Source organism: Salvelinus sp. IW2-2015, unplaced genomic scaffold (genome assembly GCF_002910315.2).
Source record: "Salvelinus sp. IW2-2015 unplaced genomic scaffold, ASM291031v2 Un_scaffold1546, whole genome shotgun sequence".
In the NCBI taxonomy this organism is placed as follows: domain Eukaryota; kingdom Metazoa; phylum Chordata; class Actinopteri; order Salmoniformes; family Salmonidae; genus Salvelinus; species Salvelinus sp. IW2-2015.
The window spans coordinates 92,475-92,747 of NW_019942978.1; the positions used below are offsets into that span (position 1 = coordinate 92,475).

At 56.8% G+C, this 273-nt stretch overlaps 1 protein-coding gene across 1 annotated transcript in view; it reads left to right on the top strand.

Annotated features, from left to right (window-relative positions):
- The window catches only part of LOC112071207 (keratin, type II cytoskeletal 8-like), a 27,319-nt gene that overhangs the window by 20,817 nt on the left and 6,229 nt on the right, over window positions 1-273 (top strand). Inside the window, exon 7 of the mRNA XM_024138655.2 lies at window positions 16-236. Within this exon, the coding sequence (XP_023994423.1) occupies window positions 16-236 (221 nt within the window). The remainder of the gene's footprint in view (window positions 1-15; window positions 237-273) is intronic.

A 273-nucleotide genomic window follows, 5' to 3' on the forward strand; every position in this document is an offset into this window, starting at 1 on the left:
CTATCTATCATGTAGCGAGCCAACCTGGAGGACCAGATAGCCGAGGCTGAGGGCCGCGGGGAGCTGGCTGTGAAGGAGGCTAAGGCCAGGATCAGAGATCTGGAGGATGCTCTGCAGAGGGCCAAGCAGGACATGGCCAGACAGCTCAGAGAGTACCAGGACCTGATGAATGTCAAGCTGGCCCTGGACATAGAGATAGCCACCTACAGAAAATTACTGGAGGGAGAGGAGGACAGGTATGGAGGGAGAGGAGTACAGGTATAGAGGGGGAGG